The sequence below is a fragment of the Perognathus longimembris genome, chromosome 13 (genome assembly GCF_023159225.1).
Source record: "Perognathus longimembris pacificus isolate PPM17 chromosome 13, ASM2315922v1, whole genome shotgun sequence".
NCBI classification, from domain to species: domain Eukaryota; kingdom Metazoa; phylum Chordata; class Mammalia; order Rodentia; family Heteromyidae; genus Perognathus; species Perognathus longimembris.
Window position 1 is genome coordinate 63,204,656 of NC_063173.1, and position 24,069 is coordinate 63,228,724.

General features: G+C 60.7%; 3 protein-coding genes and 1 non-coding gene across 8 annotated transcripts; 1 reads left to right on the plus strand and 3 right to left on the minus strand.

Annotated features, from left to right (window-relative positions):
- Positions 1-395: 395 nt before the first annotated feature.
- Positions 396-6,955, minus strand: Pnpla2 (patatin like phospholipase domain containing 2). Its single transcript, XM_048360410.1, has 9 exons — positions 6,688-6,955; positions 4,221-4,453; positions 2,772-2,837; positions 2,255-2,464; positions 1,952-2,012; positions 1,653-1,829; positions 1,405-1,537; positions 1,173-1,295; positions 396-1,083 (listed from the first exon to the last, which is right to left on the minus strand). The coding sequence occupies exons 1-9, from the start codon at positions 6,872-6,874 to the stop codon at positions 804-806; spliced, it is 1,470 nt and encodes a 489-aa protein (XP_048216367.1). The 5' UTR covers positions 6,875-6,955; the 3' UTR covers positions 396-803.
- A 4,887-nt stretch (positions 6,956-11,842) lies between these two features.
- On the minus strand, positions 11,843-14,060 carry Rplp2 (ribosomal protein lateral stalk subunit P2). 2 transcript variants are annotated; one of them, XM_048359468.1, is made up of 5 exons: positions 13,902-14,060; positions 13,578-13,701; positions 12,910-12,958; positions 12,082-12,180; positions 11,843-11,962 (listed from the first exon to the last, which is right to left on the minus strand). In XM_048359468.1, the coding sequence occupies exons 2-5, from the start codon at positions 13,698-13,700 to the stop codon at positions 11,889-11,891; spliced, it is 345 nt and encodes a 114-aa protein (XP_048215425.1). In that variant the 5' UTR covers position 13,701; positions 13,902-14,060; the 3' UTR covers positions 11,843-11,888. The 2 variants fall into 2 exon arrangements, with proteins under 2 accessions (XP_048215425.1, XP_048215424.1); XM_048359467.1 differs by having other exon boundaries at positions 11,843-11,965.
- Positions 12,748-12,879, minus strand: LOC125362787. The gene has a single exon (XR_007213099.1). It is a non-coding gene; the product is annotated as a small nucleolar RNA SNORA52 (small nucleolar RNA).
- Positions 14,061-14,164: 104 nt separating the features above from the next.
- Positions 14,165-23,778, plus strand: Pidd1 (p53-induced death domain protein 1). 4 transcript variants are annotated; one of them, XM_048359455.1, is made up of 16 exons: positions 14,165-14,358; positions 18,234-18,591; positions 19,045-19,458; positions 20,407-20,616; positions 20,701-20,755; positions 20,839-21,040; positions 21,120-21,245; positions 21,381-21,560; positions 21,639-21,786; positions 21,885-22,020; positions 22,145-22,295; positions 22,382-22,505; positions 22,593-22,711; positions 22,788-22,901; positions 22,994-23,196; positions 23,410-23,778. In XM_048359455.1, the coding sequence occupies exons 2-16, from the start codon at positions 18,309-18,311 to the stop codon at positions 23,660-23,662; spliced, it is 2,718 nt and encodes a 905-aa protein (XP_048215412.1). In that variant the 5' UTR covers positions 14,165-14,358; positions 18,234-18,308; the 3' UTR covers positions 23,663-23,778. The 4 variants fall into 4 exon arrangements, with proteins under 4 accessions (XP_048215412.1, XP_048215411.1, XP_048215413.1 ...); XM_048359454.1 differs by lacking the exon at positions 14,165-14,358 and adding an exon at positions 17,713-17,748 and having other exon boundaries at positions 23,410-23,776; XM_048359456.1 differs by lacking the exon at positions 14,165-14,358 and adding an exon at positions 17,713-17,748 and having other exon boundaries at positions 22,997-23,196; positions 23,410-23,775.
- The last annotated feature ends 291 nt before the right edge of the window (positions 23,779-24,069 follow it).

Below are 24,069 nucleotides of genomic sequence, written 5' to 3' on the forward strand. Positions count from 1 at the left end.
TCTAATTAACCACCAAAAGAACCCCAAAAGCAGATCTGTGGCTCAAGTGGTAGATCATAGGACTTGAGCAAAAAACTCAGGGGTAGAGCCCAGGCCCTGAGCTCAAGTCCCAAGACCAGCAAAAAATAAAGAAAGAAACGAGGGACTGGGAATATGGCCTAGTGGCAAGAGTGCTTGCCTCGTATACATGAGGCCCTGGGTTCGATTCCTCAGCACCACATATACAGAAATGGCCAGAAGGGGCGCTGTGGCTCGTGGCAGAGTGCTAGCCCTGAGCAAGAAGAAGCCAGGGACAGTGCTCAGGCCCTGAGTTCACGGCCTAGGACTGGCCAAAGAAAGAAAAAAAAAAACAAAACAAAAAAAAGAAGAAACGAAAAGAAAAAGAAACAAAGAAGTGGAGGCTAAGCTGCGGCATTTATTATATCTACTTTGGCAAAAATAAATAAAATTTCACACATTCTTTAGCAAAATATGAAACGGGAAGGAGGAGCAGAAGGAAAATGGGAAGGAGATGTGAAGTTCTCAAGAGTAGCTGCACTGAGAAGGGGTGGGTGGGAGACTAAGGCACAGGTGAGAGCGGAGCCGCTGTGGCCCCAAGTGGAGGGTCATTTCTCCCCTTCCCCACTCAGTGCAGCAAGTGAGTGGTTGGTAAAAAGGGGTGCACAGCAAAGCCCCCTGTTTGCAGTTGTGAGGGGCCCTGTCTCCTCACTCCATGTCGAGGAGCGGAGAGAAGTATGGAGAGGGTCGTGGTTGGTGGGCAGTCTGGGGCTCGGCTGGAGAGGGCGCGAGCAGCGCAGGGGCCGTCAGCACGGGGGCAGGCCGGGCGGGTGCTGCGCGGGGGCCGGGTCCTGAGGGGCCGGCCCCGCAGGCTCACGCATGCGCAGGGCGTCGGGGGGGAAGGCCACGTTGGTGCAGAAGAGGCCCAGCAGCAGCTGGCGCTGGCACTCCTCCCACTTGGCCAGCGCATCCCCCAGGGAGAGGTTGTTGCGCACCCAGGTGGGGAGTGCCTCGCTGTACGTAGCACAGGACAGCGGCACGGAGGGCAGCGACTGGGCCCGGCGCAGCTCCGCCTGCTCTGACAGCCTGCGGGCAGAGAAGCAACAGGGAAGGCTCGCTGGGTGGGGGCGGGGAGGCCATGCGTCCTTGGTGGGCACCACGGCCAGAAAGCTCACCTGGAGGGCAGGTGGGTGCCCAGCTTCCTCTTGGCGCGCATCACCAGGTACTGGCAGATGCTGCCTGTCTGCTCCTTCATCCACCGGATGTCTTCTGGAACGTCAGGCAGCCACTCCAGCAAGCTGAGGACAGGGCGTGCGGCACAGCCTCAGAGGCTGCGGCCCAGCCCTTGACGCCCACCTGCGGGTGGGCCCTGGCCATGTCCTCCCTGCTTTCCCTTTCCGCCCTTACCGGATGGTGAAGGACACAGCGCTCTCCAGTGGCAGCGTGTAGGGCACCATCATGGCCGTGGCCAGACGCACGGGCAGCATGTTGGAAAGCGTGGTCATCAGGTCTTTGGGTTCCACGCAGGCCTCCAGCAGGGCTGTGGGCAGGAGGTTGGCAGCAGGTTGGGGAAGTGGAGCCAGCCCAAAGCCGCTGTGCCAGCGGTCTATCCACTGGCCCGGTCCCCTCCTCCCACCTCCCCTCCCGTGACACACCCTCATTGAGCCTGGCCGGCAGGTGCTCCAGGATGTGATCCTCCCCAGGGGCCTGCACGCGGCCCTCCACGTGGACTCTTTCCTCAGCCACATCAGCCTCCTCAGCATCTTCTTCCTCTGGGCTGGGCTGAGGGATGGGGGGCAGTGCCAGCAAGGGGTTGGGCTGGTTCAGAAGGCCTGGAGGAGGGAAACCACTCTGGGGCAAAGATCCACGGGCAGGGGACGGCTCAGAGCTGGCCCCGCCCGCCCCCTGGTTCCACGGGTGAGCCTGCCCCACCCCCACCCAGCTCCACACATACCGTTCCTCCGCAGGAAGCGCAGGCCATCTCTGTAACCCTGCTTACACATCTCTCGAAGCACCTGCAGCAAGGGGACCAATACATTCGTGTAGAGTGAGCCAGGTGAGCCCCGTCATACCCCAGCAGCCCCCTCTGCCCCCACTCTCCAGCCACCGACAACCCCGGATCCCCCACCACAGCCAAGCTGGATGGACATGCAGGCCCTGGCGGCCCTGGTCCTGGGGAGCGGCTGCCCCACCCGCCCCCTCCTGGACACTCAGGAGAAGTCCTCTGGTGCCGAGTGCAAACAGGCGGTGGGCTCACCATGGGCTCAGGCGGGAAGAGGGCCTTGGAGAGGCGGTAAAGGTTGCGCAGGTTGAACTGGATGCTGGTGTTTGTGACCCGGAGCTCATGGATGTTTGTGGAGCTGTCCTGTGGGCAGATGTCACTCTCGCCCGAGAAAGGAGACACTGTGATCGTATTCTTGAGCTCGTAAAGTGGCAGGTTGTCCGAAATGCCGCCATCCACATAGCGCTGCACAGACACACACCCCTGTCAGGGCCTGCAGGGCTGGGCTGGCCTCCCCACCCGGGGGCTATTTTCAGTGGGCCTTTCACCCACTAGGTCCCGGGTACTCAGCAGATGGCACGGTGCACAGCAATGGGAACTGCACATCCCCAGGGCTCCTCTGCCTCTTGAGCAACAGGAAATGAAGCAACAGGCAGTGGCAGCCTGAGAGCTGGGGCAGGTGGGGTTCCACCGCCCTCCCCTCCATCTCCTCATCCTGAAACCCTGCCAGCGGCTCTGGCAGCGTCACGGAGGGCACTGGCAGGACACTTACCACCCCTTGGAGGGAGGGAGGAATGAGGCCACAGTACACAGGGATGAAAGTGCTACAGACGTTGGCCTGTAGGGCAAGACAGAAGGATAGTGAGTAGAAGCCTGGGTTCATACTGGGCACCACAGCACCAGATCCCCCAGGCCCACCAGGCTGACCAGCTCCCACCAGGCCTACCAGATCCCACCAGGCTGACCAGAGTCCACCAGGCCTACCAGATCCCACCAGGCTGACCAGAGTCCACCAGGCCTACCAGATCCCATCAGAGCCCACCAGATCCCGCCAGGCCTACCAGATCCCACCAGATCCCACCAGGCCTACCAGATCCCACCAGGCTGACCAGAGTCCACCAGGCCTACCAGATCCCATCAGAGCCCACCAGAGCCCACCAGGCCTACTAGAGCCCACCAGATCCCACCAGGCCTACCATATCCCACCAGGCTGACCAGAGTCCACCAGGCCTACCAGATCCCATCAGAGCCCACCAGAGCCCACCAGGCCTACCAGAGCCCACCAGAGCCCACCAGGCCTACCAGATCCCACCAGGCCTTCCAGATCCCACCAGGCTGACCAGAGTCCACCAGGCCTACCAGATCCCATCAGAGCCCACCAGAGCCTACCAGATCCCACCAGGCCTTCCAGATCCCACCAGGCCTACCAGATCCCATCAGAGCCCACCAGAGACCACCAGGCCTACCAGAGCCCACCAGATCCCACCAGGCCTACCAGAGCCCATCAGAGCCCACCAGGCCTACCAGAGCCCACCAGATCCCACCAGGCCTATCAGATCCCACCAGGCCTACCAGAGTCCACCAGGCCTACCTGATCCCACCAACTCTACCAGATCCTACCAGATCCCACTAGGCCCACCAGGCTGACCAGAGCCCACCAGGCCTACCAGATCCCACCAGGCTGACCAGAGTCCACCAGGCCTACCAGATCCCACCAGGCCTACCAGATCCCACCAGGCCTATCAGATCCCACCAGGCCTACCAGATCCCACCAACTCTACCAGATCCTACCACATCCCACCAGGCTGACCAGAGCCCACCAGGCCTACCAGATCCCACCAGGCTGACCAGATCCTCCCAGAGCTCATCAGGCCTACCAGATCCAGGCCTACCAGATCCCACCAGGCCTACAAGGCCCACTAGAGCCTACCAGGCCCAGCCCAGCAGGCCTACCAGAGCCTACCAAGGCTCACCAGATCTCACCAGGCCCACCAGGCCTACCAGACCCACTAGAGCCTAACAGGTCCACCAAATCCTATCAGACCTACCAGGCCCACTAGAGCCTATCAGAGCCTACCAAGGCCCACCAAATCCCACCAGGCCACTAGGCCCACCAGGCTCACAAGATCCCACCAGGCCCACCAGATCCCACCAAGCCCACCAGATCCCACCAGGGCCCACCAGAGCCCAGCAAGTCGGACCAGAGCCCACCAGAACCAACCTGGATCAGCTCCTCTTTAGAGTTGAACTGGGATATAATGACATTCTCGCCATCTGAAACGCGGGTCAGAGAGATGCCCAGGCGTCCACTGGCACGCTCGTGGCTATCAGCGGGCAGGATCTTCAGCAGGCAGCCACGGATGGTCTTCACCAGGTTGAAGGAAGGATGTAGGGGGCCCAGGAAACGCTTCCGGGCCTCCTTGGAGACCTCAATGATATTGGCGCCTGCCTCACCTAGGGCAGCAGGACCAGGATCAGGGGCCAGGACTCCTGGACTTTGCAAACCTCTTTCCCCATGGCTCCATAGCTAGGACCCATGGTATACAGATTCCTGTTATCCCCATTAACCCTGGCTTTCTCAGTGCCCCCGATGGGGCCTGGACCACAGTTGAAACTTCTGTCGCCTGTCCCTACCAATCCAGGATGCCAGATAGTGGGGTCTGGTCAGCGGGGACTGGGACCTGCCCTCTGCCCGGTATTTCCCAACTGCCTGACCCTATGAGTCATTAGGCTGGACGCGGTGTGGCAGGAAGCCCAGGAGAGGAGAGTGCAGAGGCCCAACTCCGACCGGCCTCAGCCTTCACCAACTTGGCCTGATCTAGAGGGGAGGGCACAAAACCCAGTCCAGTCCAGGGGTCACAGGCCTGAGAGGGCATTACGCTGAAAGCAATGGGCCCACCTCCTGAGAGGTGTCCCTGTGCAGCTGCAGACAAGCACCCCGCACTCCTCTGCCAGGACTCTGGGTGCCAACCCAGGCCAATACCAGAGTGGCCAGATAGAGGAGAGCTTTGGCGGAGAAACTGAGGACCTACTCCTGGGCCACAAGTTGAGTGTGTAGGCCAGGGGCTCTTTGCAAACCCCTTCCATTCTGTGGGGGCTCTAGCTGCCCAAGACTACATGTAAGAAGCTCTGGCGTGGCAGCCACCTCGGGGATAGTTCTGAAGTATGCTCTGGGTGGGCAGGTAGACTGGTCTCCACCAGAAGGGAAGGGACAGCCAGGCACTGGTGGCTCATGCCTGCAATCCTAGCTACTCAGGAGGGCTGAGATGTGAAGGTCACAGTTTGAAGCCAGTCTGGGCATAAATCTCCAGTTAACCCCCCCAAAAACCCCCAAAAAACAGAAGTGAGGGTATGGCTCAATGATAGAGCACCAGCCTTGAGTGGAAAAAAAATAAATGAGAGCTCAAGGCCTCAAGCCCCAGCACTGGCACAGAGAGAGAGACAGAGACAGAGAGAGACCACTGGGTGCACCTTGGGTCCCAGCTAGAGATGCCTCCCCTATGCTACTCCCCCTTAGGGCAGAGGTGACCAGGAAGTGGTGAGGGAGAAGCCTAGAAACATTCCAGGTCCTCAGGACACCCATGTCACCTTGATTGCTCTCCTGTGCTGGGGGCTGGGCAGTAGTTCCCAGGACTCCGGAGGAAGAACGCAGTGTACTGTAAACACCACCCCCACGTGGCAGCCGGAAGCATATGATACAGCCCAGCCCCGCCCACAAGGATCCCTGCTCTCTTGATCATTGATCCAGAGGCCAAAATCACCCCAACCCATCAAGTGGGCAAGGCAGCTGATTAGCCGTGGAGCAGACTGGGCGGGGGGGGCACTATGCGCAGGAAGGGCTTGCCCTTCTCTGAGGCCCTCAGGAAGGACCAGGCCGCAATGCCCAAATGCCCTAGGAGGTCATGCTCACACTTAGGCCACCGGCCAAGGCAGCTTGGGACAGTACAGCCCCACCAGACCACAGGCACCCAGTGACGGCCGAGCACACACTGAGGCCCTCCCCCGACCCAGACCCGCCCTCGGCCTAGAAACTCTTCTTTCCAATCACACAGCTTTGCTCCACCAGCCGGTCCCAAGCTCCGGGGCGGAGGGGCGGGGAGAGAACCAGGCCCCGCCCCATCGCTGGGCACCCCAGAAGCAAAACAAACCACGATCGCCCTAGACCCCGGGCCGCGGCCCCGGGGCGCCGGCCGAGCCCTCGCCCCACTGTGCCCCCCACCCCACGGAGCCCTACCGGGCGCGCTGGGCGTACAGCGCCCACTCACTGGCCCGGTCCCCGCCGACCCCGCCCGGCCTCCCCCCCTCCCCCAGGCAGGCCGGCCCCGGTGACCCCGGTGACCCCGCCCCCGCTCACCCAGGCAGGCCCCGGTGACCCCCCGCCCCGCCCCACTCACACAAGCCGGCCCCGGTGACCCCGCCCGCCCCTCCCCCCCGCTCACCCAGGCAGGCCCCGGTGACCCCCCGCCCCGCCCCACTCACACAAGCCGGCCCCGGTGACCCCGCCCGCCCCTCCCCCCCGCTCACCCAGGCAGGCCCCGGTGACCCCGCCGACCCCCCTCCCTCTCCCCCCCCGCTTACCCAGGCAGGCCCCGCCGACCCCCCGCCCCCTCCCCCCCCGCTCACCCAGGCAGGCCCCGGTGACCCCGCCGACCCTCCCCCTCCCTCCCCCCCCCCCCCCCCCCGCTCACCCAGGCAGGCCCCGGTGACCAGCGCGGTGGCCGTGAGCGCCCCGGCCGAGGCGCCGTAGATGTGCGTGGCGTTGGCCACCAGGAAGGGCGCGTGCTCGCGGAGGCAGGAGGCCACCCCGATGTGGTAGACGCCGAGGAAGCCGCAGCCCGCGAAGGAGATGTTCCACTTGGCCTCCCGGGGGAACATCGCGGCGCGGCGCGGCCGCCGGCCTCCGGTCGGTGCGGGTCGGGGTCGGGGCCTCCGCCGGCAGAGGCGGAGACGTTGTGCGGAGCCGCCGCCGAGGCGGCCAAGTAGTCGGGGCGGGGGCGGGGCCTGAGGGGGCGGGGCCTGAGGGGCGGGGCCCGCGCGGCCCAACCGGAGCGCGCGGAGCGCGGCGAGGCCCCGCCCACTCCCGGCCGCCGCGCGGCGCCGGGGCCCCGGCCGGGGGCCACCTGCCGGGGGCCGCCACCCCGCGGGGCGCTCCCGCCGGCTCCCGGCCTCCCGGTACGGATCGGGGTCCCCGCCCGGGGACGGCGCTGCTTTCTGGGCCGCTGCCGTCGCCTCTCGGGCCCGCCTGGGACACCCACCCCTGGGCAGGGGCGCCCCTGCTGGTTGCACCGGCAGGGGGAGCCCCGCAGCTCACCCTTTGGCCCCCTTTCCGCTTCTAGTCCCCTCCTGGTCTGGGGTGGTGGGCCGCGGGCATCGATCTGCCTGGGGCGGGAGCTCGGCTCGGTCGCAGCTGATAGCTGGGCTAACGTGAAGTGAGTGGATACTAGAGGTCTGCGTGGGGTTTGTGGTTCTGGCCAGGCTAGTGGAAGTAGCCTGGGTTTGGGGTGTGGGGTGCCCACTGGGTTACCCCGGCAGGGTCACACCTCCACCCTAGGCAACTTGGGCAGTTGTTCAGCTCACTGGAGTATTGGTTGGTTGGTTTGTTCTGGTCGGTGGTGGGGCTTGAACTCTGGGCCCTGGTGTTGTGCCTGTGCTCCAGCTCAAGGCTGCATTCTACCACTGAGCCACAGCATCACTTCCTGTTTTTCTGGTGGTTAATTGGAGAAGCTAGGATTACAGGCATGAGCCACTGGTGCGCAGGGCACTGGAGTACTTTTCCAGCCCTCTAATTGAGCCAGCCCTGCCCCACTGGAGGTGATTTATGGACAGGACGTGTCACTAAGTCCTGTAGGAGTGGGCCTGCCCTGTCCTCAACAGGCTCTGCCCTCCAGTGCCAGGCTTCTCAGGAGATGCTCCTTCCCCAGACTCAATCAACAACAAATTGGTCAGACTACCTTATTGTAGGGAGATGGGAAGTGAGATTCCGGAGTGCAGCTCACAAGGAAAGGGACAGAAGGCACACAGTCCAGAGATGAGAAGGGGTTCTTTGAGCGTGTGTGCCAATACTGGGGCTTGAACCCAGGGCCCGGACAAGCTATTGCTTAGCTTTTTCTGCTCAAAGTTGACACTCTACCACTTGAACTACAGGTCCACTTACAGCTTTTTGGTAGTTAACTGGAGATGAGTTTCACAGATGTTCCTGCCTGGGCTGGCTTCGAACCATGATCCTCAGATCTCAGCCTCCTGACTAGCTAGGATTACAGTTGTGAGCCACCAGCACCTGGCAGAGTTCTATATTTTAATGATCTAACTTATAGCTTCCTAACTTAGGGCTCTACCACCAAGCTATACTCCTGGCTCCAAACTGAAAGATTTCCTTTGGGACCAAGTATAGTGGCCCATGCCTGTAAACCCAGTTATTTAGTAGGAGGCAGGTCTGAGACCAGCTAGAGAAAAAGTGCTCTGAAAAATAAGAGAAGGGGGGCTGGGAATATGGCCTAGTGGCAAGAGTGCTCGCCTTGTATACATGAAGCCCTGGGTTCGATTCCCCAGTACCACATATATAGAAAACGGCCAGAAGTGGTGCTGTGGCTCAAGTGGCAGAGTGCTAGCCTTGAGCAAAAGGAAGCCAGGGACAGTGCTCAGTCTCTGAGTCCAAGGCCTAGGACTGGCAAAAAAAAATAAGAGAAGGGGCCACGGTTGTGGCTCATATGTCAAGGGTGGCAGGCCCTGAGCTCAAACAACAGTACTACAACAAAAAACAAAACAGAACAAAACATGCTCTGACTGATTGCTCCAGGAAGAACTAAAGTGGGAATGAAACCAAGAGGTGGAGGGTGGAGGGGGGAAAATGAAGACCATGGCAGGGGCTCCAGCCAGGTGCAGTAAGCAGCAAGGTTGGGGTAGGGGTCAATGGGTGGAGTTACCGTTCCAGCCCGGACCCTGAAGAGGCCTGTGCCACCTTGGGGGGGGGGGGGAACCTGGGGATCTCAGTAGTTGTTCTGGAAGTTGAGATGCATGGAGAGGGAGCAGCCCAGCTGCACCCAGGATTCCAGGAAGAGCCAGCCTGTTCCTGGCTCCCAAGCCTCCCAGGGGCCTGGGAAAATATGTACCCAAAACAACTTGATCCTCTGTGGAAACAGGGACAGAGGTCTCCCTGAGCCGGCAGAGCTGTCCCTGAAGGCTCTGAATGGGTTGTGAGGAGAATATTGTCTCTGGCTTCTGAACCCTTGGATTTTCCAGTTTATACCCAGGGACCTGCCCCCCCCCCCCATATCCTTTCCCTGGAGACTGGCTGCCATCACCCAAAAGTCTAGGCTCCAAGTGGTCTTCTGAGCCCCTGGTTATGCAGATCAGGCTAGCTCCCTCCATCTCCCTTCTTTCTCCTCTAGTGGGTTTGCTAGGCAAAGCTTAAGGCCCGTCCATAGCATTGAGCCTCAAACTCATTATGTAGCCCAGACTGGTCTCAACCTTGCTGCTCATCCTCTCCACTGCTGAGATTTTGGTCATACATTTTCACACTTGACAGAAGGGATTTTTATTCCCCATAAACTGTGCCCAGGTGGCCCACGCCTGTAATCTTAGCTACTCAGGAGGTTGAGATCTGGGGATCATAGTTTGAAGCCAGCCCAGGCAGGAAAGTCTGTGACTCTTGTCTCCAATTAACCACCCTAAAAAAGCCAGAAGTGGAGCTGTGGCTCAAGTTGTAGAGCACTAGCTTTCAGCAAAAAACAGCAACAACAGGGCTGGGAACATGGCCTAGTGTTAAAGTGCTCGTCTCATATACATGAAGCCCTGGGTTCGATTCCTCAGCACCACATATATAGAAAAAGGCAGGAAGTGGAGCTGTGGCTCAAGAGGTAGAGTGCTAGCCTTGAGCAAAAAAGAAGCCAGGGAGGGCTGGGGATATAGCCTAGTGGCAAGAGTGCCTGCCTCGGATACACAAGGCCCTAGGTTCGATTCCCCAGCACCACATATACAGAAAACGGCCAGAAGCGGCGCTGTGGCTCAAGTGGCAGAGTGCTAGCCTTGAGCGGGAAGAAGCCAGGGACGGTGCTCGGGCCCTGAGTCCAAGGCCCAGGACTGGCCAAAAAAAGAAAAAGAAAAAAAAAGAAGCCAGGGGCAGCCCCAGGACTGGCAACAAAAACAAAACAAATAAAACAAACAACAACAACAACAAAAACCCAGGGACCGTGCCCAGGCCCCAAGTTCAAACCTTAGCGCCAAAAAAAAGAAAGAAAATGGAAAGTCTGAGCACCAATGGCTCACACGCGTAATCCTAGCTACTCAGGAGGTTGCGATCTGAGGATCTTGGTTCTGATCCACCCTAAACTTAGTTTCCAATCAACCACTTAAGAAAAAAGAAAAAAAAGCCAGCAAGGTACTAGTACCTCATGCTTTGTAATCCTAGCTATTCACAAGGCTGCGGTGTGAGGATTTATGCTCAAAGACAGCCCTGGTAGGAGTCTGAGACTCTGATCTCTAACCACCAGAAAACTGGAATAGGAGATGTGGCTCAAAGTGGTAGAGCACTAGCCTTGAGCAAAAAGAGCTCAAGTCCTGGGACCAGCACACACACACACACACAAATGCCTGTTTTCAAACCACTACAAGGGTCTTTTGGTTCAGAGGCAAGACACTATAAATTGCTCACTTGTCATTTTCATTCTTCCTCTTGGACTCCTGGTTTCCCCATGTGTGGACAAAACAGTACAAACGGAGGTGCGACCCAAGGGATGAAAGTGTGGTGTACTCATGTCCTGCTGGGGGATAACAAAGCTGTAGGTCACAGGTTCAAGTTCCCAAACTCAGAAAGAACAAATCTAACTCAACACAAGCTCTCAGCTTTTTTTTTTTTTTTTTTGCCAGTCCTGGGCCTTGGACTCAGGGCCTGAGCACTGTCCCTGGCTTCTTTTTTTTTTTTTTTTGGCCAGTCCTGGGCCTTGGACTCAGGGCCTGGGCACTGTCCCTGGCTTCTTTTTGCTCAAGGCTAGCACTCTGCCACTTGAGCCACAGCGCCACTTCTGGCCATTTTCTGTATGTGTGGTGCTGGGGAACCCAGGGCTTCATGTATGAGACAAGCGCTCCTGCCACTAGGCCATATCCCCAGCCCCCAAGCTCTCAGCTTCTACCCTTTCAGTAACCCCACCCACTCTGGGTCTTTGCTGGCTGGGCAGCCCAATACCCTTGCCTGGCTACCGCTGCCTGGCCCTCAGAGCCCAGCCCAGGTATGGATGGCAAGCTCCAGAATCCGAGGCACCTTTTTTCCTGCGGCTTGTGGAAGTTAATCCCCAGCCCATTCTCTGGCCCACATAGGCATTATGCCTGTAGAACGGCTGGTTGCACTGAGGCTAACTGGACAGGGTGTCACCTTGTAGATTCACTGCTCACAGCCCACGGGCCTGGGGTGATGCTATGGCTTTTACACCCATCTTATTAAGACCAACCCAAGGAGGGTAGTACCTCAGGACTGCAGTCCCCTTGCACAAGAGGCACAGACTAGAGGATCGGAGACTGAGGCTGGTCGTGTGCAAAGCAAAAACCCTGTGAAAAATAAAGCAGTGTGAAACTCTCTAGGGAAAAGCTAGAGGCCCCCATGTCAGAAAATATTCTTTAAAACATGACTTGTATGGCTCAAAAGGCAGGAAGCACTTTAACGCTTGCACAAGGCCCTAGGTTTAACCCCATTACCACAAACCAAGAAACATTTAAGTTTTCCTAGTAATTCCTTGAAAGTTGTGATGATTTTGCTGTGGCTAGAACCTTGCTCAAGCCCCACAGTAAGCTCCTGCTTCCCCTTGCCACCCAGTATCCTCAATGTTGAAGACAAGGAGCTCACAGACTATGCAATATACATAAAAAGGCTTTATTTTGCAGGGAAACAGGAATTTAATTAATCAAACAGGCCAAATCCCATGTCATCATCTGACTCCTCGGATTCTTCCTTCTTCTCATCTTTCTTCTCTTCTGCTGTGGAAAGGAGAACAGGGTTAAGCACTGCCACAACTGCCCAGACACCTGAGACCAGGTAAGCATACACAGCCCAAGGCTTCAGTGGCCTGCCCATTCGCCAGGACTCCACTTACCTGCAGCAGGAGCAGAACCAGCAGCAGGAGCTGCAGAGCCAGGTGCAGCAGAAGCAACTACAGCCCCACCAGCAGGCATACTGGCAAGCTTGCCAACACCTACAGGAAGTAAAAAAGTGAGACTAGAATAGGTGGCCAGCCGGCTGTTCCAGAACAGAAATGACTCCAAGAAGCTACTTTACCAGTATAGACAAGGTCTATGACATGCACTTTCAGGGCCTCCTTTTTTAACCTGACATATTAAGTGGTTTATTTTTTTTAACATGGGAACTTTATCCTAGGAACCAGAATTACCCTTAGAGGTAAGGCATACTAACATGTTTGCAACTGGGCAAGGACGCTGCTGTTCAGTGTCCCTATCTCTGACCACAATGGGGGAGCTTATTACGTACAGGACTGCCTGTCACAAGCACAGGACATTGCTCCACCAATTCAACCTCCAGAAAGTCCCATCAGCTCCAGTCTGATAAAACTAGGAAATCATCTGTCCAGCAATGTGTATTAACACACTGTGGCCACCCTCGTACCCATAGTCCTTCACACAAAAAACACGCAAGGAATGATGTTTGTAAGAGTTCCAAAGCTTGGGCGGCTAGGCCTGAGAAGTGTGTGCCCCCGTGGGTGAGTCCAGTGAGGTCAGCAAGCAGTCCTTGCCGCCTGCCCTTAGTATGTTCAGAAGAGCCCAAGCATGAGCACAGAAGAGGCCTTGCTCAACTCCAGGGAGACTTCTAGGGTGCTCTAGTCCACAAGCGAAGCCTACCAGGCCACAGGCTGGCCAGCAGGGATTAGAATGGACCACGAAATCAAAAGTTTGAGAAGCCAATTCACCTTGGGCGATGACATCTTCAATGTTCTTCCCATTCAGCTCACTGATTACCTGGAATGGACAACCACAAGCAGCAATTAAGTCACCAGTGTGAGGCACAACATCCCCTGGCTGTGAGGGCAGAGCTGAAGGCAACGCACACGCATGCACACGACAGGCTGAAGCTCCCAAGCCTGCACTGAGCTAACAGGGAGGCCCAGGAACTCGACTGATTCTAACCCTTAACACTGAAATGGTTTCCTAGCTTACTCGCACTGATTTGAGTACTAAGCACATCAAAAGGGACACATTCGATCTGATTAGAGGGGTGAAGTTCCTAGGTTTGGGATGGCAGGGGTTCCACGTTAACGGTAGATAGAGTACATCCTAAGATGGGAGGCGCCCGGGTTTCATCTTCAGATGACCAAAAAGAAAAAGACAAAGGGGAGAATAAAGCAGACTTTGTTTTTGTGTTTAGAAGTAGACGGTGCATCGCACTAGAATTACACTCAACTACTCTGCGCAGGGCTTTGGGGCCCGTATCATTTATTCTGTCCTGATTCCAGGGCCCTAAATGAGCATCTACATTGGGGCAGATCTCTCCCGACGCTAAAGCCCGGGTCAGGGAGGCCGGGAGTCGCCGGTGAGAGCCGCTTGGGTCGGCGGAGGCCGCGGAGCCTCGGGCAGTTACCTTGTTCAGCCGGTCATCGTCCGCCTCGATGCCCACGCTGTCCAGGATCTTCTTAATGTCCTTGGCGCTAGGGGAGGAGTTGCCCCCGAGGGCGGCCAGAAGGTAGGAGGCGACGTAGCGCATGCTGCGGCGGAGGAGAGCCGGCCAGGCGGCGTTACGCGAGCGGCCGCGGCTCCCCTCCCCCGCCGCCCAGCGGGCCAAGTGCCGCCAACGTGCCTCGGGCCCGAGGCCCCCGCGGGGGAGAGGCCGCCCGGCCCGCGGCTCCCCCGCTGCCCGGCCCGCGGACCCAACCGCGCCACGGGCGCACCACCCAACCCCACTCACTTGGCGGCGACCGGCAGGCCTCGAGCGTGCGACCTCGGCGGCGTCAGGAAGCGAAAGGAAGTCGCCCGCTCCAGGGGCGGGGGTTAACCGCTACCCAGAAGCCTCCGGGGCGCCCAGGGCTCCGCGTGCGGGCGCCTCCTGATGACGCACGAGCCGCTCAGCCAATGGCTTCGGGGCGGCGGCCATAGTCCGGTCCCCGGTCTGTGGGTGCCTGCTCCGGGCCAGTCTGCTGCGGGACCGGAACAGGCCTGTCTAACGTGGGGAGAGTGAGCTCTCGAGCTCGTGGTGGCAGGAGAGGGGCTCGCGGGATGCGGCTCGTTCCTTCGGCGCCTGTCGCCCCCAGCGTGCCACGCGGCGCCTACAGTTCCCAAGATACAGCGCGGTCGGAACGCATCTGCAGGCGGACTGCGAGTCCCATGGTGCACCGCCACAGGAAGCGCAGGCGCGCCGCCGGCCTGTGCGCGCTGCACGTGGGCTGCGCTGCCGCCGAGGTTCCCCGGTCCCGGCCGCAGGAGCTGGCCGGGGTCCGTGTGCGGCCCGGCCTGGGCCCGGGGGCCAGCCGCCCCGGAGCAGTGGTGGTGGCCCCTCGCGCCCTGCCCTGTGGGTCCGAGCACGGGGGCCTGGGGTGGAGCGGGGGGGTCGCGAGTGGGGTGCGGAGCCCGGAGGACAGCTTACCGTCCCCGGCGCGGTGTGGCCGGCCGCGTGCGGGCCGGGTGGCCCCACTGACCTGCGTGGGACGGGCCTCGGAGGCCGCGTGGAGAAGAGCACCGGCCACTCACCCCTTTGCCTGGGAACTACGCTGTGTTCTGGGACCCTGAGGGAGCTGGCTCCGCGCTGAGCGCAGCTTTTGCCTTTTTTCTTTTTTTTTTTTCTTCCTTTTGTCGCTCGTGGGGCTTGAACTCGGTGCCGGGGCGCTGACCCTGAGCTCTTTCGAGGCTAGCGCGCTACCACTTGAGCCACTGCCGGTTTTCTGGTGGTTAACTGGAGATGAGAGCCTTAAAGACTTTCCCACCCGGGCTGGTTTTGAACAGTGATCCTCAGATCTCAGCCTCCTGAATAGCTAGGGTTACAGACGTGAGCCACTAGCGCCTGGCAGGTTTTGTTCTTGTTGGAGGAAGGCTAAGAGCCGAACATTTACTGGAGGCCCTGGGCTGAATTGTTCTGCCAGTGACTGAGCCAAAAGATGAGCCGCAGGTCCTGCCAAGATTCACCAGGCTAGGCTCATGCCAAAGAACAGAAGCTTGCAGAGGTTGGGTTCTACAGCCAGTGCCAGACCAGTTCCAAGTAGCACACATGCTTCTCTGCGTGTGTGAAGTGCGTCATATGCCTGTTTATGAGCCCACACTTACTCCCCAGTGTCACCGTTGTTATTTTAAGTGTACTGTTCAACTGCATACAAGTTGTGCAACCCATCATGAAACGAGTTAGACTCCTAGCCCAAACTCCTGTTCCTCTATATGTCAGAATTAGCTGGCCACTTTATCAAAATAGAGATATATATGGGTCAGACACCCATGAGACTGATAATAGTAGCTCTGGAGTCAAATCTGAGGCTCTAAGTCAGCCCGGGTAGACAGATCCTTGAGACTCAACCTCCAATTAATTACCAGAGGTAATGCCTGCTAAGTGCAGGCAAGGTTCAAGTAGATCTCTAGACAGGAGAGGATGCTAAGAGTTCAAGCCCCAGGACCACATGAAAGTAGTCAAGGACAGGAAGGAGGCGTTTTTTGTTACTATCGTTCCTTTTTACTCAATACAGGGGTTTAAACTCCAGTTTAAACTTCAGTGTCTTCAGCCATCTTCCAGATACTGACATGAGTATAGACTTCAATACACATATACAAAGAACTGGGCTCAATAGGGAGAGAGATAAATAGGTAGTTTTTGTCACAGGCATGAGTGGAGGCATTTTGGCCTGATAGTGGTCTGTCCTGAGAAGGAATATTTGTTCCTTTGGGGGTAGTTTTAGTTCCTAGTCATAAACACATAATCAATCAGGTTCATCCAGTTCAGGCCTGTGTTTCCTGGGACCCAAGGTGACTGCAAAATGACTGCCTGCAAAATGCCAAGCATTTTTCCTGCTTTTAATCAATTTGTAGGCAAAAGCAGTTTCCCACCTCTGAACTTTATCATCCCAAACTGAAACTATACCCAGTGAACAATAAACACCCTGGCTTCTGCCTGGCATTTACAATTCTTGTTTCTAAGACTTTTTTTTTTTTTTTTTTGTCAATCATGGAGCTTGGGGGCTGGGGATATGGCCTAGTGGCAAGAGAGCTTGCCTCGTATACATGAGGTCCTGGGTTCGATTCCCCAGCACCACATATACAGAAAACGGCCAGAAGTGGCGCTGTGGCTCAAGTGGCAGAGTGCTGGCCTTGAGCAAAAAGAAGCCAGGGACAGTGCTCAGGCCCTGAGTCCACGGCCCAGGACTGGCAAAAAAAAAAAAAAAAAAAAAAAAAAAAATCATGGAGCTTGAACTCTGGGCCTGGGCACTGTCCCTGGGCTCCTATTTGCTCAAGTCTAGCACTCTACCACTTGAGCCACAGCACCACAGCTTTTTTTTAGTGGATAATTGGAGATAAGAGTCTCATGTAGACTTTTCAGCCTGGCAACTGTGATCCTCAGATCTCAGCCTTCTGAGTAGCTAGGATTACAGGCATGAGCCACCAGCACCCGACTGTTCATAAGATTTGACTGTTTTAGGGACTCAAATGGAATCATCTGTCCCTGTATGTCTGGAAGTTTACCTGTTTTGAATATGTCAGAATTCCACTCCTAGCTGGGCTTGGGTATCTCAACACAGGTAATCCTAGCTACTCAGAAGACTGAGATCTGAGGATGGAAGTTCAAAGTCAGTCTGGGCAGGAAAGTGTGCAATTAAACACAGAAGAAGCTGGAACTGGCACTGTGGCTCAAGTGATAGAGTGCTAACCTTAAGCAAAATTTGCTCAGGGGCAGTGCCTAGTCTGATTTAGGCCCCAGGACTGGCAAAAAGAAAGAAAGAAAGAAAAAAAGAATTACTGAATTACCCTCCTTTTTATGGCTAATTCCTGTGGGGCTTTTTCTTTTATGGGACTAGTATTTGAAATCAGAGCTTCACACTGGCCAGACAGGCAGCCTACTATCTGAGCCATGCCTCCAGCCTCCAGTCCTTTATGTTTTGTTTTGCTTTGCTGGTACTAGTTAGTATTTGAAATCAGAGCTGGGCGCTGTTCCTGGGCCCTTTTGCTGAAATCTTTTTCTGTGATTAATTGGAATTAGTAGTCTCACGGACTTTCCTGCCCTGGCTGGCTTTGAATCCTGATCCTCAGATCTCAGCCTTGTGAGCAGCTAGGGTTACAGGCCCCCGGCTCTCCAGGCGTGCGTGTGTGTGCGCGCGCGTGTGTGTGAGTGTGTGTGTGTCCCTGAGCTTCTCTTGCTCACGGCTGGCGCTCTACTAGTTGAGCCACGGCTCCACTTGTGGCTTCGTTTGTTTGTTGTTGTTGTACCTTGCTGGAGACGGGAGTCTCACAGGCTTTCCCGCGTGGGCTGGCTTTGATCTGGGACCCTCGGATCCCAGCCTGCTGGCAGCTAGGGTTTCGGGCATGAGCCTCCGGCGCCCGGCCCTTGCTTTTCGTGCCGGCTCCGGGGCCTGCGCCTGGGGGCGGCTGCACAGCGCCCCGGTCCGCTCTGGGTGCGGGCGGCGGCGGCGGCGGCGGCGGCGGCGGGAAGCGACCCGGGCCGCCCGCGGACCTCGGCGGGCGGAGCCGGCGGGGCGGGGCCGCTGCCCGCCCGGAAGCGCGCGCGGCGCGGCCGCGGCCGGCGGGAATCGGCGCGCGCCGGGACGGGCGCCCCGGGAGCGCAGGTACGCGGGGCCGCGCCCCACCGACGCCCCCCCGACGCCCCACCGCGGGGCCCCGCGCCCGCGCCCCGCCGACTGTGCGCACGGCGGCCACGCGCGGCCCCCGGACCTCAAGGTCCCCGCCCCCCCCGGCCGTCGATGCGGACGTGGGCCTCGGGGCCCCGCCCGAGCCGACGGGGGTGAAGGCCCCAGGGTGGGCGAGGGTCCGCCCGGACCACCTGCCGGGCCAGGGGCCACGTGGCCCGGCTCCGGCCCCCGCTCCCGGTCCCCCCCGGCGCGCGCCGCCCGGGGGTCCGCACCCCCAGGGCGTCGGTGGCGAGGACGCAGCGCCTGCGCGGTCACGGGTCTCGCCAGCCCCGTCCAGCCCCGGCCCCGAGCTCGGTGCCTCCGAGGGCCCGGCGCCGGGGCTCCGGGCTCCGGCAGCTGGCGAGGCGTGGCCCGGGCCCCGCTCACGCCCTCCCTCCCTCCCCCCCTCCCGGCCTCCGCAGCCTCCCGGGCCCTGCCTGAGCAGGCCTGCCCGGCGAGCTGGGGCATGCCTGGCCCCCGAGGACCCGCGGGGGGCGATGGATGCGGCGCTGGAGGAGGCTGCCGCCGCGGCAGAGGATGCTGCGGAGACCACGGAGGCCGGGCCCGGGCCGCTGCCTCTCCTCCCGGGGACCCAGCTGAACTTGGACCTGTACCCCGGGGGCTGCCGCAGGCTGCTGCACCTCTGTGCCCAGCGCCCCCTGCCGCTGCGGCAGGTGGAGTTCTTGCGGCTGAGCACCCACGAGGACCCTGGGCTGCTGGAGGCCACCCTGGCCCAGGTGCCCTGGAGCCTGCTGCACCTCCGCTCCCTTGTCCTCAAAGGTGAGAACCCCTTCCTGCTCCCGACCTTGGCCCTGTCGCTGGCTCCGTCCTTCCGTTCCGTCCTCCCTTTGCTTCTTGGTCTGAAAGGCAGCGCCGGTCACAGGATTAGCTCCTGGCTTTTCCTCCTTGCTTCCCAGATGTGGACCCCACTCTGCTCCCCGTCCCTCTCCAGAGCCCAGACATCTTCCTCCCCAAACTGAGGCTGTCTGGGCTCTGGCTTCTAGGTTAGGGGGTCGCTATGCAGATCCCCTCTGCCCTTGGATTAGGTCACGGGTGATGCTGACAACAAAGCTTGAGATCTCCGTCTGCCTCCCCTCCATCTGCCTCTCCATGGTTTCCTTGGCTGGTTGGGCAGTGGACAGAGACCTGTGCCTTCTGAGCAGCTTTCTGTGGCTGGCGGGGCCCAGCAAGGACCCTGACTCTAACAGCTACGTCTGTTGCCCTCACTTCCAGGAGGGCAACACCGGGGACCCCTGGGTGCCTGTCTCCGAGGTGCCTTGACCACACTACCCACAGGTCTGAGTGGCCTGGCTCACCTGGCCCACCTGGACCTGAGCTTCAACAAGTTGGAGACCCTGCCAGCCTGTGTCCTGCAGCTGCACAGCCTGGGTGCCCTCCTGCTCTCTCACAACTGCCTCTCAGAGCTGCCGGAGGCTCTGGGGGCCCTGCCCACCCTCACTTTCCTCACGGTAACACACAACTGTCTGCAGAGGCTACCCACGGCGCTGGGTTCTCTCTCTATGCTGCAGCGCCTAGATCTCTCTGAGAACCTTCTAGACGCTGTGCCTCCTGAGATTGGAGGACTGAGCAGCCTCCAGGAGCTCAATCTGGCCTCCAATCAACTGCGGAGCCTCCCAGCCTCCCTCGGTGAGTAGCAGCTGTGCACCACTTAAGGGAGGCCGGGGACAGGCCCGAGGGGGATGGGGGGACATACCCCAGCCAGGGACAGGCCCGAGGGGGATGGGGGGACATACCCCAGCCAGGGACAGGCCCGAGGGGGATGGGGGGACACACCCCAGCCAGGGACAGGCCCGAGGGGGATGGGGGGACATACCCCAGCCAGGGACAGGCCCGAGGGGGATGGGGGGACACACCCCAGCCAGGGACAGGCCTGGGGCGGGGGGAACACACCACAGCCGGGGACAGGCCCGAGGGGGATGGGGGGACACACCCCAGCCGGGGACAGGCCTGGGGCGGGGGGAACGCACCACAGCCGGGGACAGGCCTGAGGGGGGACACACCCCAGCCAGGGACAGGCCCGAGGGGGATGGGGGGACATACCCCAGCCAGGGACAGGCCTGGGGCCGGGGGAACACACCACAGCCGGGGACAGGCCTGAGGGGGGACACACCCCAGCCAGGGACAGGCCCGAGGGGGATGGGGGGACATACCCCAGCCAGGGACAGGCCTGGGGCGGGGGGAACGCACCACAGCCAGGGACAGGCCGGAGGGGGGGGACATATCCCAGCCAGGGACAGGCCTGGGGCAGGGGGAACGCAACACAGCCAGGGACAGGCCTGAGGGGGGACACACCCGGCCGGGCTGTTGTTCCCACCATGATTCCTGTCACCCCGTAGCCTTGGGGCTCTGGCCTTGCTTCTCTGCCACATAAGCTTGGCCTGTGAGACTTCTCTCCTGGAAGCCTCCCCCTTGGCTGCCCTCCCTGGCCTCTGAGACTTCACCTGCAGCTCTGTGCAGTGGGGCAGAGTCTTCCCGAGAGTCTGAAGCTTGAATGTCCTATTGTGGTGCCCCAGAGCTGGGGGGGGGGGGGGCAAGCAGTTCTGTCGCCAGCCCTAAGCCAGCGCCTGCCTACAGCTGGGCTCCGGTCCCTGCGGCTGCTTGTTCTGCACAGCAACCTTCTGACCTCAGTGCCTGCGGGTCTGGCCCACCTCCCCATGCTCATGCACCTCGACTTGAGGGACAACCAGCTCCGGGACCTGCCTCCCGAGCTTCTGGACGCCCCTTTTGTGCGCCTGCAGGGGAACCCTCTCGGTGAGACCTCTCCAGACTCCAGGACACCCCCAGGTAGGCCTAGCGGGGGTACGGGCAGGCTGCAGGGAGGGTACTGGCACTGTCACCATTCCAACTGCTCCGTCCTCCCTTGCCCAGGTACACCTCAGGATCCAGAAATGCCCCGACTGTTCCTGACCTCAGATTTAGACAGGTGTGAGACGGGGGCAGGGGGGGAGCAGCAGATCCCTCCACAGCCTCTGTGTCTGTGCTCACACTGCCTTCTTCCTCACCCAGCTTCCCGGTGACCCCCCACGGCTGCTCCGTCACCCTGGCCTGTGGTGTCCGCCTGCAGTTCCCGGCGGGGGCCATCACCACCCCGGTCACCATCCACTACCGACTGTGGCTGCCGGAGCCGGGCCTCGTCTCCCTGGGCCCCCACGACCTCCTGCTCAGCCGCGTCCTGGAGCTGCAGCCCCACGGGCTGGCTTTCCAGCAGGCAGGGCCGGGGTGCAGGCGGGGAGCGGCCCCACCCGGGAAGGGCCGGCCCCGGCGCTCACACCGCCGTCGCCCCGCAGGACGTGAGCCTGTGGCTGCTCTTTGTGCCCCCGCGCGCCCGGCGCTGCCGCGAGGTGGTGGTCAGGACCCGCAGTGACCGCGTCTGGAGTGACCTGGAGACCCACGTGGAGGAGGAGGCCCCGAAGGTGAGGCTGCCGGGCTGGGGTCTGCCCCGGCCCTGACCGTGCCCCCGACTCTGTCTCTTCGCTCCCCAATGCCCCCCTGACTGTCTTCACCCCAAGTGCCCCCTCTGACGCTGTCTCTCCACCCCCAATGCCCAGCGGCTCTGGGCTCGCTGCCACGTGCCCCACTTCTCCTGGTTTCTTGTGGCTTTGCGTCCTGTGTCCAATGCTTGCCTGGTGCCACCCGAGGGGACACTTCTGTGCTCCTCTGGTCACCCTGGGGTCAAGGTCACCTTCCCCCCCGGGGCCACCGAGGAGCCTCGTCACGTCTCCATGCAGGTACGGCCAGGGCACTGCCAAGGGTGACAGCGGGTGGCCCGGGCCACCGGTGAGCACTCAGGCGACCTTCCTGCCTAGGTGGTGCACATGGCTGGCCGGGAGCTGCGAGCCCTCCTGGGGGAGCCGGAAGCTGCGGTGAGCCCTTTGCTGTGCCTGTCCCAGAGTGGGCCCCCCGTCTTCCTCCAGCCCGTCACTGTGCAGCTGCCTCTGCCCCCTGGCGTCACAGGTGAGGCTGCCAGGCCGCCTGCGGCCAGAGGGTCGAGGAGCCCAGCTCTGACGGGGGCGCTGCAGCCCGGCCCCGTCCCACGGCCCCTTCCCGTCCAGGCTTCAGTGTGGATCGCTCCCGCCTGCACCTGCTGCACCGGGCCCCTCCCACAGCCACCTGGGATGACATCACAGCTCAGGTGGCCCTGGAGCTCACCCACCTGTACGCACGCTTCCAGGTCACGCACTTCTCCTGGTCAGTACCCCCCCCCCCCGCCCCGCACAGCCCGCTCCCCGGGACCGTACGGCCACACGCTTCTCCTGGTCAGCGCTCTCCTGGGGCTGTGCAGCTGCACCTCACTTCCGGCCCTCCCTCGAAGGTACTGGCTGTGGTACACCACCAAGTCTTGTGTGGAGGGCCTGGCTCGGAAGGCCTGGGAGCGGCTGCGGCTGCACCGAGTGAACCTCATCGCGCTGCAGAGACGCCGGGACCCCGAGCAAGTCCTGCTGCAGTGTCTGCCCCGGAACAAGGTGGGCCAGCGGGTGGGCAGCAGGATGACCCAAAGGCCAGGGCTGGAACAGGGCTGAGGCACCAAGTCCCGTGGGTCCCCTTACAGGTGGACGCCACCCTGAGACGGCTCCTGGAGCGCTACCGGGGCCCCGAGCCCTCCGATACCGTGGAGATGTTTGAGGGAGAGAAATTCTTCGCCGCCTTTGAGCGTGGCATTGATGTGGACGCGGGTAGGGCTTCCTGCCTGGAGGGCCTCGGGTTGGCCCTTTTGTGCCTCCTGCTGAGTCTGTCCCGTGTCCCGCCCCGCCCCCCCCCAGACCGCCCAGACTGTGTGGATGGCAGGATCTGCTTCGTCTTCTACTCACACCTGAAGAACGTGAAGGAGGTGTATGTCAGCACCACCCTGGACCGGGAGGCCCAGGCTGTGCGCGGCCAGGTGGGCTGAGGAGGCTGGGCCTCCCAGGCTCCCGTGCAGTGGCCGGAGCTCTGAGCCTCACCGGGTCCCTTCCCAGGTGTCTTTCTACCGTGGCTCAGTGCCTGCAGAGGTGCCCCCGGAAGCTGCGGCTGCCCGGCAGAAGAAGGGCATAGATGCCCTGTGGATCGCCACCTTGCCCATCAAGCTGCCGGTGCGGAGCCACGGGGGGAGCCGGAGGGGAAGAGCCCTCCTGGTGACCGGGGGTGTCAGGGTGGGGCCAGCCTAACTACTTTCTCCTCCCAGCAGAGACTCCGCGGGGCTGGGGAGCACAGGCGGGGAGCCGGCCTCTCCCTGGCGCCTTTGAACCTGGGCAACGCGGAGACCGGCTTCCTGACTCAGAGCAACCTGCTGAGCGTGGCCGGGCGCCTGGGTCCCGACTGGCCGACGGTGGCCCTGCACCTGGGCCTGCCCTACCGCGCCCTGCAGCGCATCCGACACGAGTTCCGGTGAGCCCCTGCTGTGGCGCAGGAGTTGGCCACAGTTCCCCAGGACGCCTCCTCCTTGTTAGTGGCAGGTGTTTCTTCCAGGGAAGGGAGGCAGAACAAACGCTGAGCGGGGAAGGACGGCCCAGCCACCTCCGGCCCTCTTGGGGGAAAAGCAAGCGCCGGAGCGTGGCAGGTGGTCCCAGACAGGAATTCTGTCATTCCTCCCTCCCCAAGGGATGATCTGGATGGGCAGATCCGCCACATGCTCTTCTCCTGGGCTGAGCGCCAAGCGGGACAGCCAGGGGCCGTGGAGCTTCTGGTGAAGGCCCTAGAGCAAAGTGACCGGCAGGATGTGGCTGAGGAGGTTCGTGCCGTCCTGGAGCTTGGCCGCCACAAGTATCAGGACAGCATCCGGCGCACGGGCCTGGCCCCCGAGGACCCTGCGGGCGCCTCCACTCTGCAGCCCTCCCAGCCTGTCCAGGCCTAGCACGGCAGCCCTGGGCCCTGACCCGCGCCCCTACCTCATGCCTCTGCTCTGCGCGGAGGCAGAGCCCTGTGTGCACAAACCAACATTGCTCTGTCTGCCAGCTCGGAGTTTGGCTTATCTCTGGGCCGGAGAGGAAGTGGGAGGGAGGGGTGCCCAGGTGCTGGGGGGGGGCCGTCCCCTGCTGGGCGCCTCTGCCCTGGCGTTGCCCTCCTGTGGTCTGGATCTCCAGATAGGGGGAGCCGCTCTACAAGTAGCTGTCCGTTCAGGGCTGGCCCAAAAAGTCACCACGTTCCGAGTCACCGCGCCTTGCCGCTGCTCCAGCCGTGAGCCGTGGTGCCCGTGGGGTGGGGGACACGCAGGCCCTCGGGTCCCCCAAGACCCCGCCGGCCCGGCCCTGGAGGGGAGGA